This window comes from Prionailurus viverrinus, chromosome E1 (assembly GCF_022837055.1).
Source record: "Prionailurus viverrinus isolate Anna chromosome E1, UM_Priviv_1.0, whole genome shotgun sequence".
Taxonomy (NCBI): domain Eukaryota; kingdom Metazoa; phylum Chordata; class Mammalia; order Carnivora; family Felidae; genus Prionailurus; species Prionailurus viverrinus.
Window position 1 is genome coordinate 3,187,183 of NC_062574.1, and position 14,397 is coordinate 3,201,579.

At 46.6% G+C, this 14,397-nt stretch overlaps 1 protein-coding gene across 8 annotated transcripts in view; it reads left to right on the forward strand.

Moving 5' to 3' along the window:
• The window catches only part of NDEL1 (nudE neurodevelopment protein 1 like 1), an 89,330-nt gene that overhangs the window by 23,384 nt on the left and 51,549 nt on the right, over window positions 1-14,397 (forward strand). For 7 of the 8 annotated variants that reach the window (XR_007146947.1, XR_007146946.1, XR_007146948.1 and 4 more), the window contains exons 1-3: window positions 2,868-3,044; window positions 11,763-11,860; window positions 13,562-13,715. Coding sequence is in view for 5 of the 8 variants with exons in the window: in XM_047833223.1 (XP_047689179.1) it covers window positions 11,775-11,860; window positions 13,562-13,715 (240 nt within the window). In the remaining 3 variants the exon portion in view is untranslated. Of the gene's footprint in view, window positions 1-2,867; window positions 3,045-11,762; window positions 11,861-13,561; window positions 13,716-14,397 lie in introns of those variants that run through there. The other variant, XM_047833224.1, reaches the window with a different exon arrangement.

A 14,397-nucleotide genomic window follows, 5' to 3' on the forward strand; every position in this document is an offset into this window, starting at 1 on the left:
CTGGTGGATGTGTCCAGCAGGCTGTTAGTAACCAGCTAGCCATCGGGAGTCCCTTGCCCAGCCTGGGTACGGAAAATACCGGCCACAAAAATATGGAGGGATTCACCTGAATCAAACCTTTGATTTTGAGGTGTCCGCTCACCTGATTCAACAAAGGGCTGCATATACCCCATCTTCTCAGAGTTTTCAAGGCAGGCCTGTGTGCACCGCGTCACCTTTGTGTGTGATGTGGCTGGAGTCCAGCACTCTCATTAGCTGGAGTTGACATCTGTGTCCTAAACCTCTCCTGAGGCAACTGGTCAACCCCCACTACCCCGCAGTGGAAATCAGCCTCTGTTTCCCGAGTCTCTGAGTGTGTGGGTGGCAGGGAAGGTGGGGGTGTTTGTGCAGCCTCTCAAGGACTGTGATATTGACCCCTTTAGCTCGATCCCAGAGGGACCTTGTACGGGGACCCATGCTTCAGCATCCCCCTACTTGATAGTTGATGAAGGTAGAGACTGGAACAACTTCGCTCATCTTTTTTACCTTCACAGAGCTGATTTTGTAACTTCGTTTGCTTTTAGAGGCTGCTTTCGGTCGTCGCTTCTTTATTTTCTCTAGATGGGCATACTGGAAGCAGGGAGTGGGGCAAAGGTCGTTGACCGCTACCTGAGAGAAAGCTCAACAGCACAGAGGAAGGAGATCAGTAAAGGGCTTTGATATTACCGAGAGCCCGGCCAGGCAAAGCCCATTCGTTAAGATGGGGCCCATGCACGAGTCCTGACAAACACCGGTGCAGGATCCAGACCGGGTAGGATGGGATGGTGGCCTGCAAGATGACGCCAACATTTTCTGTAGGGCCCTGGCCTGCCATGAGGTGACTCAGTGTATTTCCTAGGACTTCAGCCAGGAGGCGGGGCCAAGAGTTGCAGACTTTATTTTTTCCTCTTGGGCTGGGACTGCTCTGTCTTGGCACTAGGTCCACAGGAAGGTCTGCCTGCTTAATTAGCTCTTTGCCTGTGACCTCATCGGTCAGAGCACAGCTTCAGCCAGGGAAGCAGAGCCCCAGACCCTGAGAGAGCTTGCGCAGTGTCCCAGGTCACTGGGCTTGGACAAAGACCTGCTTGGGTTTAAACTCTACTTTAAACCCTCAGTTTTGCAGCATATACACTCAAGGTAATGATTCCAGCCTCACAAGCTGCTTGGGTGGACGGAGGGAGGGAATTGATGTAAAGCACTTAGCACAGTGCTTTAGCCCAATAAACAGCAGTTATTACTAATAGACCCCCTAGTTGAGTGGCAGTGTAATCGGGGTAACAGTGTGGTTTCTGGAATTAAACAATCCAGATCAGTTGGGTTTGGATCTCGAGTCTTTTTTTTTTTTTTTTTTTTCCTAGTTGACTGACCTTGGGCAACTTTGCTTTTGCTGAGTCTCTGTTTCCTCATTTGTAAAGCAGGAATACTAACAGTACCTATGTCGCAGGGTCATTGTGAGGAGTATGCAAGTCAACATTTTGCATAATTATCAGTATACACACATGGCACAATGAAGGTGAACGACTGTTACAGCCAATATCATGATCTTTCAACCCTGAAGCTTTCCGAGCCTAGCTCAAGGTACCCTCCTTAACCCATTGATCTCTTCTCCAATATTTATTATTTGGACACCTCTTACAATCCATTTTGCATTGTTCCAGTTTATGTCCATTTCCCCCCAAAACACAGCTGGACTTCCCAGACTCACCTTGCCTTTGCCTTGAGGCCTTTGACATCATTATTGTGTCCAAAAAGCCCAAGGATCCTACCCAGCAGTACTGACATCAGAGAGATAATTACACTGCACATTATAAGGGTTCCTAGAGTTGTTTTCAACGTTTATTTATTTTTGGGACAGAGAGAGACAGAGCATGAACGGGGGAGGGGCAGAGAGAGAGGGAGACACAGAATCGGAAACAGGCTCCAGGCTCTGAGCCATCAGCCCAGAGCCCGACGCGGGGCTCGAACTCACGGACCGCGAGATCGTGACCTGGCTGAAGTCGGACGCCCAACCGACTGCGCCACCCAGGCGCCCCCCTAGAGTTGTTTTCAAAACAGCTCTGTTCAAGTTTCCACTCCCCAAGCGGTTGCTCATCCTTATTTCTCCCCTTTCTGAGCTGAGTGCCCCCCTCAACCCTCTTCCCTCGCGAGTCCCCTAGGATTCCATTCTTCAGGGGCTCCAGAGGCATAAACACACAAACAAAACGACGCTTAGACACGTAAAATATATGTGGATATATTTGTATTCCCCTCAAAGAATCCATTCATTTATTCAGCAAGTATATTTGAGTGCCCACTCTGTCTGGGACCAAGCCACCTGTTGGGATGAGAAAGACAGGAGGGTCTAGCTCTCCTGGAACTTCACAATCTGCCGGAGGAAGACAAGCACGGGTGTACAATTTCGGGGTGGGGGTGGGGGGAGTGCCGTAAAAAGTACACAGGTCTTAGTGGGAAGGACGAGGGGGCCGGGAATACCCCTGTTAATCTGCTAGGTGGTCGGGGGTCGGCGGGTGGGGTCGGCGGTGAAATCTGAGCCGAGAGGCATCTTACAAATGAGCGCTCTGAAACACAAGATACTTGAAGGACCTTGGTAGCTGAAAGGCCGGGAGGCAGGAAGGTCTCACCCCTGCGGGCGTCACTTCCCCGAACCTCACCGTGTTCTCCGGGGAACCGCGGCGCCGCGGGGTCACCTGCGCGGAGGCCCTCTTCCCCCCGCCCCCACCAGCCTGACGTCAGCGCGCCCGGCCCGGCCCGCCCCCTCCTCGTGACGCCGTCCCCGCCGCAGCCCCGCCCCGGTCGTCCGCGCCCTGGCGCGCATGCTCCGGGCCCCGCCCCGTGCGTCACAGAATGGCCTCGGCCCGCCGGGCGGCCCCTGACGTGTCGGGGAGGAGCCGGGCGCCGAGGTGCGCGGAGTGGAGCTCTGGGCTGCGGAGGGGAGCGGAGCTGAGCGGCTGGGCGGGCCTGGCCAGGCCAGCGGAGCGGAGACGGCGGTCGAGCGGCGGCGAACATGCGCTTTTGACACATTGGAGGTGAGCCGGCGGTGCGGGGCCGCTCCCGAGGGGGCCGGGCCGGGTGGCGGCGGCGGCGCCGAGGCCTGTCCCCTGGGGTGGGGGTGTGGGGGGGGGGGAAGCCTGCCCGGCCCACGGGCCGGCTGTGAGGCCCCGCCGGGCCGGGCCCGGGCTCTGGGGGCGGCCAGCCCGGGGCAGCTGTTCCAACCGCTCCAACTGCCCCCCTGCCCGCCCTGGTCCGAGGTGCGGCCCCCCGAGGGCGGCCTGTGGGGCTGGGGTGAGGGGTGCGCGGACGCAGGCCGGGACGTGGCGCCGGGGCCGGGGCGCTGGTGGCGCTAGGAGTGGTCGGCTCGGAGGTGGCAGCGGCGCGCCCAGTCTCCCCTCACCGCGCCCCCTCACCCCCCCCCCCCAGGTCCCTTCGTCCTGGAGGGCTGTGCGCTCGGATTCCCAGCTCGCGTGGCCTCTCCCCGCTGGGGGCGACAGCGGAAGCAGCCCACGTCGGGCTCGGGTGACACTGCCGTGACTCCTCGCCCCTCCCGGAGTTGGGAAAAGTGTCTGGGTTGCTTGTGCTCGCCCTCCCCCTCCCCCCTTTTTTTTTGGTGGTTAGCAACAAAGTAACCTTTTAAGTTTTGCCAAGCGAGTGAGGGTTCTTTGAGCGCTGGTGATTAAATCCCAGTTCTGTAGCGCCCTGACGCATTTCAGAACCCTCGTTGCTGCCTGTTTGGAACCTCATCGCCCAGTCGTTGTTGTGCCTGATTCTGTTCTTGCCGGATGACAGAGAGCACCCCCGGCGGCCGAAGGGGGGGGAGTCATTGAGCCCAGGTGGGGTGGAGGGCGGTAGGTGGTAAGTGATTTCTCCTGGGCTTTGGAGTCTACAAGTGGTGAAAGGCTTCGTGTGGATCAGAATTTACGTCTCTGGGCTCGGTCTCCCTTCCAAGTACTAACCAGGCCGGACCCTGCTTAGCTTCCGAGATCACACAGCGTGTTCAGGGTGGTATGGCCGTAGACACGTCTCTGGGCTCGGAATCACATTTGTGTGTGTGTGATTTTTATACCCTTCTCAACTAGAAAGCAGAGCAGAAAATCTGGCTTGTCTAAACTGTGCCGACAGCTAGGAGAAGGTGCATTCACCTGTTTTTTGTTTTTGTTTTTTGAGCACATTTACCTGCTTGCTGCCCAGTCATAGAGAAGATTCTCACTCTGTCTGGAACGTTCGTGGGTTGTGCTGGCTAATCGTTTTGTATCCTCCACCTGTGAACCAGAGTAATTAGTGGCTTCGCTCAATCACGAAGTGCGGTAAAATGCAGCCTTAAGTTCGTGGGTTGAAGAGAACCAACGGGGAGCTGAGCAAGATCTCTCTTCCGAATTTTTACTAAAATTCACATCTACGACTGAGAGATTATAAGGAACAAGAGGAAAGTTGGGTTGGCCCTGGTTAGAGGTTGGCCCGGTCCAGGTGGCAGTGGCTGACTCTTCCGAAGCTGTTCTTTTTTCGGTTCTGTTTTGGTTTGTTAAATAAATGGAAGTTGGATAAGGGACATTCAGAGTAAGTAGGAACCTCAGTAAAAACTTAGATCTTGCTTTCACGACATGTGCAAAACTTATTTTTATTCTCATTTTAAATTGCGCTGACATAAATGCAGTTACTGACGCTTAAAATTACTTCTGGCAGAAGTTCCTGACCACTTCGTGAGGTAGGAGAAGAAATTTGACAGGCCTGAAAGGGAGAGCATATTTATGATAAGCTTTGAAAAGTAAAAAACAAACAAACAAACAAACAAACAAAACCCCACCAAAAACTGTAAATGTCACCTTTGGGAGAAGTACAAGATTTTGGTTAAAATGCATACACATTACCTATAGTGAATTCTAAAAGAACTCTCTGAATCTCATTAAGTCCCTAATACAACCATTAACAAGATGACAACATCACATGAAATGAATTTTCTTATTGCACAAAAAGTAGGTTCTCTGTAAGTACAGCATTTTGGACAGGCTGTTTCATATCCAGATGAGCTGATTTGTCAGTTACTAGATATCCAAAGGTCACATACAGTATGATGTTGCCCCCATGTACAAGTTGTCATACTTTTGAGATCTGTACCCCATCTGTGTGAGACACGGCATTGAGGGAAGATTTGGGTAGCAGGGGAGAGGACAAATTTATCAGCTTTGATTGCAGCTTCCTGAGATTATTGATGTGTCATTAATAGCTTTAAATTTTTTTTTTTTTTTTTTAGCAGTGTAGTTTTCCATATTGGCTAACTCTGTATAGCCTTAGTATCTCCAGTTACATAGTTTCAAGTAACACAGTAAATACATCCTCCCGCTGTAACCTGAGGCAAACTGAACTGACTTCCTCTTTACAGCCCCTGAGAAGATCTTTTGAATATCGGCAGTGGTAGCAAGTGTTTGTCATTTGTAAAAATTCTGATTTCTGGAAAAGGTTATTTCTCATGAATAAAATCAGAATGATAAAACTGGATAATACCAATCAGGAAGCAGTAAGAACGAGGTGTGACCACAAAGAAGTAACTGTTTTGTTTTTTTTAGTTTCTAATCTGGGTCTTCAAGGCTGTTCCAAAAGAAGTTTTAAAAATGTTTTCAGTAATGGTGGTTTCACCAGACTGTGTGTATACCTTCTGGAAGAGATTAACTTTTAAGGAATCATTTGTATGTTATAAATTCTTTTTTATTAAAAAAAATTTTTTTTTAACGTTTATTTATTTTTGAGACAGAGAGAGACAGAGCATGAACGGGGGGAGGGGCAGAGAGAGAGGGAGACACAGAATCGGAAACAGGCTCCAGGCTCTGAGCCATCAGCCCAGAGCCCGACGCGGGGCTCGAACTCACGGACCGTGAGATCGTGACCTGAGCCGAAGTCGGACGCTTAACCGACTGAGCCACCCAGGCGCCCCTGTATGTTATAAATTCTGAAGCACATTTATTTTGTGGTCGTATTTCAAAGGTCCACTACTGAACAATTTTTTTTTTTTTTTTACAATTTAACAAAATTTATGCTACATTTACTATGTGCCAGGCCCAGTATTAAGTACTTTACACATATTAACTCACTTAATCTTCATAACAATCTTATTTTAGTTATGACCCCCATTGTACAGGTGAGGAACTGGGGGACTGTGGTTGAGTAACTTGCTCAAGGTCACCCAGTGAGTGAATGAATAGAGGAGTCTGATTCAAACCCAGGCAGTTTGGCTCCGGGATCTGGGCTTTCAGCTACTATGCTGTGTTGTTTCTACCCCATGTTCCTGGGTTAAATGTTTTTAATTGGTTTGTTCCGGAAGAGATGATGGTCACTTTAGTAAAAGGTTTCAGGTGTAGATTTTACTGTTTCAGGGGCCAATAAGCACGTTGTAAAAGCAGCCTCTAATTGCAAAAATCGTAGTCAACATTCAGTTCAAATAAGAATCAAGAGAATAAGAGACACATGTGTGAAGTAAAAACGCATATTAATTTTGCTAGTGTTATTTGACACTGAACTAAGTAGTTGGACAAGGAGGACACAAGAAATAGAGCTAGCCGCTCAAGAAGTTTCTCAGGAAAGTCTATTTAAAACCTGAGTCACCAGAGAATACTGATGGAAACGTTGGTAGTTTTGTGAAGAATATGGCCCTATTTAAGAACCAAAAATCAGGGACAAATGGGTACTTTATAGCACACTCCCAAGTGTAAATAGTGAGATTCCTCAGGGAACACTACTAAGTGCCCTTCAAAGTCCTGACCGCATTCGGGTCTTAAGACCCGTGTAAATGGGCCGGGAACAACAGAACAGCCTCCCCCAGAGAAGTTTCAGAGTTGGCAGTTTTAGATTAAAAACAGCTGTAGAAGGGTTGACTCCACATTAAGACACATTCAAAGAAATGTCAGTTGCCCAGGACGGCATCTGATGGTCATTATGAACTTCTGTAAGGACTCCAGCCCGTGGACCACACAGTCGACCCATAGCAATTGCTGTCCCGTAGCAGAGAGAGTACTGAAAACTTAAAAACATGTTGAAATTCTGAGGGGGCACCCATCACTCAATTTCAGAAAGGCGTATATGTAATCTAGAGAAGGTCCAAAGCATGACAGTGAATTTTGAAGGGACCAAGATGGCTGCCAAGTGCATATTAGCTACAAAGACAAGAAATACTTTGAGAAGAAGTATTATCCTCAAAGTCTACAAAATTAAGGCTTAAAAAAATAATACAAACTTGTTCACCAAATCCTAGAACCTTACAAGGGAGCAACACACAGAAGTTATGGCAATTAAAACAAAAACAAATTTTTTTAATGTTTGTTTATTTTTGAGAGAGAGAGAGAGAGGGAGACACAGTCCGATACAGACTCCAGGCTCTGAGCTGTCAAGCACAGAGCCCTATGTGGGGCTCAAACCCACAAACTGTGAGGTCATGACCTGAGCTGAAGTCGAACACTCAACCAACTGAGCCACCCAGGCGCCCCTAAAGTTATGGCAAATTTAAGGGAAAAAAATAGGAATTTCACTGATGGCTATAAAATATGGAACTTGTCTCATTTGCATAAAATAATCTAAATCAACAAATTAAACATTGTAGACTTGAAATCTTTTAAAACGTATATAAAGCTTAGGACTTTCTAACAGTGTGTTTCACTTCTCAGAAGTTTTTACTTTTTTTCTTTTTTAAAAAAGATGTGAAGTAATATCTATCCCCAGCATGGGGCTTGAACTCACAACCCTGAGATCTGAGAGTCACGTGCTCCCTTGACTGAGCCAGCCAGTGCTCCTACTTTTTTTCTTACAGACATAGGAGTGATGTGTGTTCATCACAACCTTACGTTTTTCCAGCTTCCCTCTCAGATGGTCTGTTACCTGGGATTCCTCATTTTTTCTGGAGCCGTCCATCTGGCTGAGTTACTCCTTTGGCCTGATGGACTAGGCTTCATCTGGGGACCTCTCTTTGCAGCCCAACATTGGAGCCACCGTTTCTTGTATCCTTTGCTGTCCAGCCTAGGTCTTGGTTCTCTCTCCCCTGGAACTGTCTCAGGAAGTGTGTGGGAAGTGACCCCCCTGAGATCTTAATGTGAGAAAAAAATTCTCTCATTGTCTGAATTTACCTGTTTCCTCTGTGTTCAGTAGGTCCTGGGGTTTTCTTATTCACACCGCTGAGTTTTCTCATTTGTCTGGTGGTTCTTGGTTGTCCATTTATATTTAAGACCAAAGGGCTGGATGGTGATCATTTTATTTATTTTTTATTTTTTTATTTAAAAAAATATTTTTTAAAATGTTTATTCATTTTTGAAAGAGACAGAGCACAAGCAGGGGTGGGGCAGAGAGAGAGGGAGACACAGAATCCCAAGCAGGCTCCAGGCTCCCAGCTGTCAGCACAGAGCCTGACGCGGGGCTTGAACTCATAAGCGGTGAGATCATGACCTGAGCCGAAGCCGGACGCTCAACTGACTGGGCCACCCGGGCGCCCCTGGATAGTGATCATTTTAGATGGCAAGCTTGTGGTGGTGTCTCCAAAGCTGTCCCCTGTACGTCCCATAAGCTCCATATTCTTCGATGTGGAGCCTGTTTGGAGGCTTTTAAGTGACTACGAATATGGCTTGGCATGCATCGGACAGATTATTCTGTCTAGCCAAGAACGATAGGTTTTATAATCCCCATTTAATACATGGTAGAAATAAACTCACAAATCTTTTTACTTATGCCATTCCTGGAATAGGAATTTAGATATTAATAAAGGAAAGCATTACTTTGGAAAGTAAAGAGGGAATAACGAAAGAAAGGTTATAAATCAGTGTGAATATTTGTTGAATTTCTACTGTGTCGCATGTTTCTGGTGATGGAGGAGGGATTTATAAATGAGACACTGGTCCTGCCCTCAAGGAACTAGCTGGGAACCTTTCCTTTTTCTACAGATGTTTATCTGAGCTAGAGCAGGTAGCAGCAAACTTTGCTTCTTGTGTTCCTCTGATCTTCATAACGTTTTGCAAAACCGTAATTTATTGGATTGTGTATTAAAAAACCGAATATTTGAATTGCACATTGGTATGTGGTTGCTATTGTTTAAGTGACCAGTGCATCTATCCAAAATTGAAGACCCGTGCCTGTGAGCTTCTGTAGGGCTGAATTCATAGATTTCAAATGTAACCCACATTTTTGGGGGCGTTTTGGGGAAAGACCTTACGTAGAGCATTCAGAGGACACAGCGATTGTTGCCTCATGTTTGGATGCTTGCTCTCGTGTGCTGAAGTTATATCTTCATCTGGCTTGTTAATATGAAATAGGTCCCTTCCCTCAGTGACTTAGGCAGGAACTCTCGAGAGTTATTGATAGCACATGGTGATGCCTTCAGGGGCTTCAGATACTCTTTTGGGATACAGATACTTCTGGACTGGCCTCATCATTCACACCTCACTACATATTGTAGCTACAAATAAGATTGCCCCTACAACTGGGAAAATGGAGTGGGGATGGGGAGCTTTGATGAAGGGATAGGATTATAAAATTAGTAATGTTTACTAGTCAGTATACCTACTTGAAGAAACCTTAAGTCATCTAGTCCAAACTCTAATTAGATGAAAAAAACGGTTAAGAGGGTAAGCATATCGCTTAAGGAGTTTAATGGCAGAACTGGAGCCCTGGAAGCCGGTCTCAGCAGGACTCCTCACTCCGTGCAGCTTACATTTTAATGTGCTGTTGGGCCATAAGGGCATCTCCAAGAGCAGGGTAACACAGACAGAAGTGTGCCGTGGAGGAGTGATCGCATTAGAGGAGGGGGCACTTGGTGCACTCAATACTTCTCCAGTGCTCAACAATGTCTGACACATAGCAGTTGCTCAGGAAAAGCTAGAAAGCACTAAGTACTTTCTCTGAGCAAAGTGTTGTGCTTGGTACCATGAGAGAGGCGGAGTGTGTCAAGAATCCATCTGTTTTCAAAGAACTCTTAGGCTGATTGGTAATTTCAGATAATCGGGAGATTGACTAACATGTCGAAAGTGATACTGGGTGGTGTGGTTAGGAGAGGTTGGACTGAAACAGAACACTGCAGTTGGCCTCAAACCAAGTGTGTGAAGTTATATGTTACAATTATTCCATGAGAAATCACTCTTGTACCTATCTGTCTGGTATACCCACCCTGAATTTGGAGTTTCCTGTTTGTGACTTCTTGCTCAGCCTTTGTGAGTGGATCGTGCTCTGTGAACTCCCAAGTTCTCTGCAACCCCAAGTTTCTATTCATTTACTTCTAAAGCTGGTCTTTAGTTCTTGCTGCCCAGTATGGATTAGGTTGATCCAATTTTGGTTTAATGTAGTTAATATTATTGAGTATCTTGCTATTGTGCAGGCATTGTGTTGGGGTAGAAATAAGAACGGTGCACAGCCTGATGGTTTAAGCAAATGCATTACTGTGTGGTAAGTATATTCAGGAAAGCAAGTGTGGGGTATACTGGCAGACAGGAGTGCAGGGGATTTTAGTGCTGTCTGGGTGAGGCTAGGAAAGGCTTTCTGGAAGGGATGGCAGCGAGGTTTGAAAGGACAAGTAGACCCTTTCCAAATGCACAAGGACGGGAGAGCCATTCCAGGTAGAGGAGCATCCAGATCTGAAACAGAATGTCATGTTAAGACAGTTTTGAACAGTCTTGCTGCAATATAAAATGGGATACTTGGGAGGGGGTTGTAGGAGGTAAGACACTCTAGTTATGAATGTAGAGTGAGCCCAATGACCTTGGTATTTCATTTTCTGGCCAGTTGGAGTTTTTAGATAGTCCACATGCAAAGTTAAGTGAATAGATCTCCCCCCCCCCCCCCCCCCAAATGCTTTGGGTGAGCAACCAAGATTAGAGAACATTGAAGTTGGGGGATTAGTGAGCTTATGGAGGAAGCTTTGGACTTAAAAGAAGTGTAATAATAGTAAATTATTGAGAATGTGGTACCCGATTTCCTAGTATGGTCACCTGGCATGAAATGTCCCAGATAGGTCTTTTGAAGCAATCGTACCCCAGAGGGGGACATGCTATAGTAGCATCAGCTCGGGCAGTAAACTTGGTTCTGTCACTCGATTCCCAGAAGATCAGCTGGCTGGAACGCAGCTGCCGGAGCCCGGTGTGCTGGACGATTCCGCAGGGCCAGTTCCTGTATAGCCTAGGGCTTTGACCCAAAGTGCCTCGTGTGCCTCTATACCAGAGCACGTTGTTGATATACTCTCCTGACTTTATCCAGAACATTGGGGGTCCCCGAGGTTGGGCAGTAAGATGATTTGTGTGTCCGAATTATAATAGTTAATCACCCTCAGGGTCTGTCATGTTTAACTCCCTCCAAAATGCTGTAGATTTCATGTTGTCCCAGATTTTCTACTTTTAGATTCCTATGTTCTCTATTGTTTTAAAAAATTAAAAAAAAAAATAGCTGTCAGTTATCTATCAATTTATTGTATGCTCTCTGCCCAGTGTGGGGCTTGAACTCATGACCCGAGATCGAGTTGCACACTCCACCGACTGAGTCAGCCAGGTGCCCCGTTCTCTATTTAAAAGTTTGTCTTCACGGGCGCCTGGGTGGCTCAGTGTGTTAAGCTTCAGACTATGGCTCAGGTCATGATCTCACGGTTCGTGAGCTCGAGCCCCACATTGGGCTCTGTGCTGACAGCTCGGAGCCTGGAGCTTGTTTCGGATTCTGTGTCTTTCTCTCTCTCTGCCCCTCCCCTGCTCTCAAAAAAAATAAACAAACATTAAAAGTTTGTCTTTAATATTTCACAGGCTTTCTTGATCATGGATGGTGAAGATATACCAAATTTTTCAAGTTTAAAGGAGGAAACTGCTTATTGGAAGGAACTTTCCTTGAAGTATAAACAAAGGTAATGATACTGAAAAGCATCCTGAAACTAGGGGAAGGCGTTTGGAATACCAGTGCCAGCGTGTGCAGATATGTGTATATTTTAACATAAAGCTAAATTTAGAGTTTCGGGGTTGGGTTTGGGATTCTGGAAATAGAGCATTGCTTGTATTTACATAGTATAAAAATGCCATACAATTTTGTTCAAATTATTAAAACAGTAAGAAAACTTCATGTTTGTGATTTCTTCGGTAGTTGACCTCTTACACTTGGCCTGCTGTGTGTGTGCTGATTCTGTCTCATCCTTTGGTCTTTGGGAGATTCTGATAAGCTGTCTAGGGCTTCATACAGCTAGTTCTCTTCAGGCAAGTGCTGTCAGTGTTTGGAGCTAGCGAAGCTTTGGAGAGGGGAGGAGAGCTTTAATAGAAATGGAGTGTTTTAATAGAAACCTCAATTATTCTAATTAGTTGGGGAAGCCTTTTATATTAATAACCCTTTAAGCACCAAATTTGTCTTTAGATTTCTTTCTGGTTCTTTATCTTTTATTTTTAGAGAGAGAGAGAGAGCAGTGAGTGCAAGTGGGGGAGAGGGGCAGAGAGGGAGAGAGAGAGAATCTTAAGCAGGCTCCATGCTCATGGGGAGGTCGATGCAGGACTTGATCCCATGACCTTGGGATCATGACCTGAGCTGAAAAATAAGAGTCGGATACTCAACCGATGGAGCCACCCAAGTGCCCCTTAGATTTCTTTTTAAAATGCAACTTAACACACACACACACTTTCCTACTTTGGTATATAAAGCTTGTTAAGCCTTATCAAACCTTTCTTTGCTATTTCATCGAAGCCAAGTAAATTATGCTGATGGATATAGGAGGGGTCTGTTTATGTCAGGGGCTCTGAATCTTTTTTTGTGTCATAGATGCCTCAGTTGGCTGGGGAAACCTGTGGACCCCTTCTCAGAATAACGTGTTTTTGTTTGTTTTGTTTTAAATATTTATTTATTTTGAGAGAGAGGGAGTGAATCACAAGCAGGCTCCCTGCTTCAGCACAGATCTGATGCGGGGCTCAATCCCACGAACCACGAGATCATGACCTGAGCTGAAATTAAGTCAGATGCTTAACTGACAGAGTTACCCAGGCGCCCCAAAATAATGTTTTTCAGTGCATACAATTAAATAATAAAATTACAAAGGAAACCAGTTGTACTGAAAAACACTTAACAGTACTTTGTGGCATAGTAATGTGTGTTTCTTTATTAATACCTTAAAAAGGAAAGATCTAGGGGAGGGGCACCTGGGTGGCTCATTCAGGTTAAACGTCTGACTTCGGCTGAGGTCATGATCTCATGGTTCAGGAGTTCGAGCCCCGCATCAGGCCGTCTGCTGTCAATGTAGAGCCCACTGTGGATCCCCTGTTCCCCAGTCTCTCTGTCCCTCCCCTGCTCATGCTCTCTCTCTTTTTCTCTCTCACAAATAAATAAACATTAAAAAAAAAAAGATTTAGGGGTGAGTGTGTAAAATGTGAGTCCTTTTGGACCTTTTAAGTCACTTTCACTGAACCCTGAGCCTAGAATAAGTGATGTAAGACAGACTGTCTTTATTGCGTAGTATATTTTGTGGTAGCACCAGCGTTCGGGCACAGTCATCGACCTGACCTGCAATCGTCTTCCCGCGGACCCTGGGACTCCCCCTGTAACTCCTCTTTCCCACTCTGTCTGTGATCAGCTTCCAGGAAGCTCGGGATGAGCTAGTTGAATTCCAGGAGGGAAGCCGAGAATTAGAAGCAGAGCTGGAGGCACAGTTAGTACAGGCTGAACAGAGGAACAGAGACTTGCAGGCCGATAACCAGAGACTGAAGTATGAAGTCGAAGCACTAAAGGTAACTGTGGCAGCTTTACAAGCTGGTGTCGAATGCGCTGGGCTGTGTTCACATGAGGGATACGGTTTTTGGGTGGAGCTTAAGAGCAGCAGGCAGAAAAAAAAAAAAAAAAAAAAAAAAAGCCTTAAAGTGAGTTTTCGGAATAAACTTTTCTTTCATGGAACCAAGGGGAAGGTGGTTTGGGGTTTAGGAGTTCACTTAGAAACCCTGTAGCCGTCCGGTTTTTAGCGATCGTGTTCTCATGACACGTGGCCATTCTGTCATTTTCCAAAGCTGCCTGATTTGCTCAAGATTGCCTCATTTGGTGGCACTTTAAAATTATTTTGTATGAAATACACATTTATTCCATTATTCATAGCCTCTTTACTTTTGAAGTTCATTTGGGGTTAAAAAAAAAATCCCTTTTTAAAAAGGGATTTCTAGGAGTTAAAGGATTAACCCCCTTTGTTGCTGTCCATCACCTGCCTTAGCCAAGTGCTTGAGGGTTTCTGTGCCCCTGGGCGTGGGGTGGGGTTATGGTTTGGGGAAGGGTGGGGGGACACAGGTGAGAACTAGGGGAGTGGGGCTCTGGGTGGTGGTCTCCCTCTCTGTGCTCACCCAGGCCGCGTTTAGCCTGAGAACCCAGAGTTCAACCCCCTCCCCAAGTGTGGGGTTGAGGCAGTAGTTTCACAAAATAGTGAAG